This window comes from Suncus etruscus, chromosome 10 (assembly GCF_024139225.1).
Source record: "Suncus etruscus isolate mSunEtr1 chromosome 10, mSunEtr1.pri.cur, whole genome shotgun sequence".
Taxonomy (NCBI): Eukaryota; Metazoa; Chordata; class Mammalia; order Eulipotyphla; family Soricidae; genus Suncus; species Suncus etruscus.
The window spans coordinates 66,483,029-66,486,763 of record NC_064857.1 but is presented as its reverse complement, the minus strand read 5'-3'; the positions used below and the strand labels follow the sequence as shown (position 1 = coordinate 66,486,763).

The window sequence follows — 3,735 nt, the reverse complement described above, 5'->3', positions numbered from 1 at the left end:
CAAGTGGTCCCCTCTGTGTCTAGCTTGTTGTAGATTGAGTATCGACTCTGTTGTTGTAGTCAAGACTTTTCTTTTTCTTTTTCAAAACCTGCATCCACAGGGTAAAAGTGTGTTTGTGGAGATGATGAACCAAATCGGGACTTTTAAATTAGCCTTCATCATGGAGCCCGAGATGCGAGTCCTTGAGCTACCCTACGTTGACAACAGTCTGAGTATGGTTATTCTGCTTCCAATGGGATCGACAAATCTAGAACAGGTAACACAGATGCTGACACAGTGACACAGATGCTGACATCTTGAATGCAGCTGTGCCCTGCGAACCACATAGCTCTGCTTTGTGCTTCCTTTGGGGGGCAGTGTGAGTGCAAGCCAAGCTCCTTTTTGGAGGTTTAGCAATATTGCCACAGGGACTTTGAGGGGAACAGAAACAGACACTGGACCCTGCATCCAGAACTGTGTATTAAGGAAGAAAAATCTATTATTCCTTCCTGAAGAAACAGCCATGAAGTCTAAAGTGCCTCATGGACCAGAGCTCATGCATTGATCATGAGGCAACTGGGAAGCATGTTTTGTACAAGAATAATACAATTGTCCTTCTGGAGGGCTCAGTCTATAGAAATCTCACTTCCTCTCAAAAGCATTGCTTAATTCACATATTCCATAATATCTGGACATAATAGTCACTTTAGCATGCTGGTTTGGTGGAGGAGTGGCACAATCACTCAGGAACAGCAGGGAGGTGGAAGTTTGGGTTTAAGCCCCTGTTCCCTGCCTGTAGTCACTCTACTACACCTTCTCAGCCTTGCTGGTACCCTGTATGTTCTGCTGTGAGACAAATTCTTAAGACCCTGTTGGAGATTTGGGGACTTTAAGGAAGTTGGTGTAGGCATGCAATGGGATAACCATGTTGGCTGTTTCTAAGTTAGAAAGCACCTTCATTGGGTAAAATAATGTGACATTGAAGCCAGAAGAATAGTACAGTGGGCAAGACTATTGCTTTTCTCAGGACTAGCCTTTGTCACCATATAGTCCCATGGCTCCTGCCAGAAGTGATGCCTAAGTACAAGGCCAGAAGTAAGCCATGAGCACCCCTGGATTTGGTCCCCAAACATCAAGAAACCAAATCAAAACAGACAAAACTCCCACTTGGCACAGATGGAAGGAAGGGGTACCCTCTTCAAAGTCCTGGTTTGGCACGTGGACATTTGGATCTCTTGGAAGAGCAGCAAGTTATGGTTGGAGAACAGTAATGATGCAGATATGGCCAGTTTTTGAATATCGTAGACTCTGGGTGTCAGTGATAGACTGTGGTTGAAACATTTGGAGATGTATAACATTCTGAGAAAAATGGTATTTTCTTTCTATTTTTTAAACTTGTGATTCTTCATTTATTTGTATCTTCACACATTCACACTCCAAATATAGAACAATTTTCTATGAACTGAGAACTCTGCAGGGTTCTACAAAACCAGATTCATGTTTGGTCCCAACAGAATCATACACATACTATAGTCAAGTGTTACTATAGACTTTGCACTGAGTCTTGTGCAATTTGAGAGGACATAAGTTAGGATAAAGATTTCAGCAAGGATTCTGAGAGAGTAAAGTAGCCTCTCTGGATGAGAAAAAGATAGGTGGGAAAAGATATCAGAGCAAAAAGCATGTTAAGTCACAACCTGTAAGTTTGAGATGGTCTTGTCTCTGGAAGTCTTGGTAACTGAGATTAGAGCAGAAAAAGACAAAAGGAAAAGATACTAGGAGAACAAAGGCTTGTGGTGTGTGTATGTGTGTGTGTGTGTGTGTGTGTGTGTGTGTGCATACACATATATGTGTTTGGACCATCCCCACTGGAGTGCAGCATATACTCCTGACTCTATGATCAGGAATCACATTTGGTGGTGCTCAGAGGACCATATGCGGTGCCAAAAATTGAACTGTGCAAGACAAACATCTTAATTTCAGTACTAATTATCTTTGTTCCAGAAAATCTATCTTTAATATGTGATTTTGCGAAATCAATAGAAGAGGAAGGCAAAAATGTTTTTAGATCTTTTATTAGAATTGCAGAATTAGACATGCCAGATTATAGTGATGGGAAGGGTTACATCTAAAGAGTTTTAAGGCCTCTGAGCAGAGTCATTTGAATATATTTCTCACATTATTAAACGGAAAGAATGGAAATCCAGGGTTTCGAGGCAGTTTTGGGGAATATGAGTAGAGAGGTGGGAGGGAGTTATGTTGTTAGGCAGAAGCTTGAAGGGACCCACAGTTCAGCTATAGGAACAAGGTACACCCTGCCTAATAGCAGTCAAGGTCGAACTAAAGAAGCTATGATGACATATTTTAGATATAAGAATCAACAAGTGGTTGAATTTCTGTAAAACAGGAAATAGAGGGAGTCCAGGTAAAGCGTACCTACCGAGGAGGGAAAATTCAAACCACAGACTAAAACACATCGGAGGTTAATTCATAATATATTCTTGAGAAGCAGACAACAGAACAGGAAGATGAGGCTGAAAAGTTATCCCCAGATAGGACTTGAGCACATCTATTTTTTTTTAAAATTTATTTTACTAGTGGTCAAACCCAATGATGCTCAAGGGCTACTCCTGACTGTGTTCTTTGGGGTGCTCGGCTGAGCCTCTGTCATACCAGGGATCAAATAGGGGGTTGGTGGAAGAAAGGTAAGTCCCTTAGCTCCAATACCATCTCTTGGCCCTTGAGTTCATTTTAAAGGTAGAAAAAAAGGGATGGTATTAGATCATTTACATCGAATGTTATAAAAAGGAACAGAATTTACTGCAGCAAAGTGTGGTTTGCTCACTCATCTGTGTCTTCTGTCTTAGATAGAAAAACAGTTGAACCTAAAGACATTTCATAAGTGGACCCATGCTGCTGATCTCACAGAAAGGGAAGTTGAAGTCCACATTCCTAGATTCAAACTGGAAATCAAGTATGAGCTAAATTCCCTGCTCCAATCCCTAGGGATGAAAGATGTTTTCAACCAGATCAAAGCGAATCTTTCTGGAATGTCATCAGCCAAAGGCTTGTTTCTATCCAAGGTCATCCACAAAGCGTATGTGGATGTCAATGAAGAGGGCACAGAAGCAGCAGCAGCCAATGGGCTCAATGTTGTTGTCAAGAGACTCCCCCTCAGGGTCCAATTCATGGCGAATCATCCCTTCCTGTTCTTCATAAGACACATCCACACCAACACAATTCTCTTCTGTGGTAAGCTTGTGTCTCCCTAAGAGAACCATCTTGATCTAGGCTCAGCACCATGGAAGAAGTGTAGAAACACACCCACAACCCAGTGCTCCTCAGATCCACACACTTCTGTGCCTCAATTTGCTCATCTTCACAGTGGGTTCAAGATCTCTTCTTACTTAATTCAAGAGTTGGTGAACCCTAAGATGATATTAATGATGGAAGAAGGTATATTTATCCTTCCTTTCTAGCTCTTATTTGAATGTTTTTTTTTTTTATGGTGATTGGGTCTAACTAATGAGAAAAATGTAAAGGCTTTGATTGTATTGCCTTGTATGTAAACTCTGAAATAGGAGCTCATGTTACTTTCTGAAGAACTGTTTTAGAGATTTAACTTTGGTTGATTTAAATTACTATAGTTACTTGCACATGTATATATATAATGTAAATTTTAGTTCAAAATTCTATATTTACTATAATAAATGTGTGACATGCCTTAAGTTCTTTGGAGACTATTATTATACTGCT

The 3,735-nt window shown here is 40.6% G+C and overlaps 1 protein-coding gene across 2 annotated transcripts in view; it reads left to right on the top strand.

The window, feature by feature from the left end:
* Positions 1–3,251, top strand: part of LOC126020593 (serpin B11-like) — an 18,226-nt gene extending 14,975 nt beyond the window's left edge. For both annotated transcript variants that reach the window (XM_049782085.1, XM_049782084.1), the window contains 2 exons: positions 101–256; positions 2,847–3,251. In XM_049782085.1, coding sequence (XP_049638042.1) covers positions 101–256; positions 2,847–3,251 — 561 coding nt within the window. The remainder of the gene's footprint in view (positions 1–100; positions 257–2,846) is intronic.
* Positions 3,252–3,735: the final 484 nt, after the last annotated feature.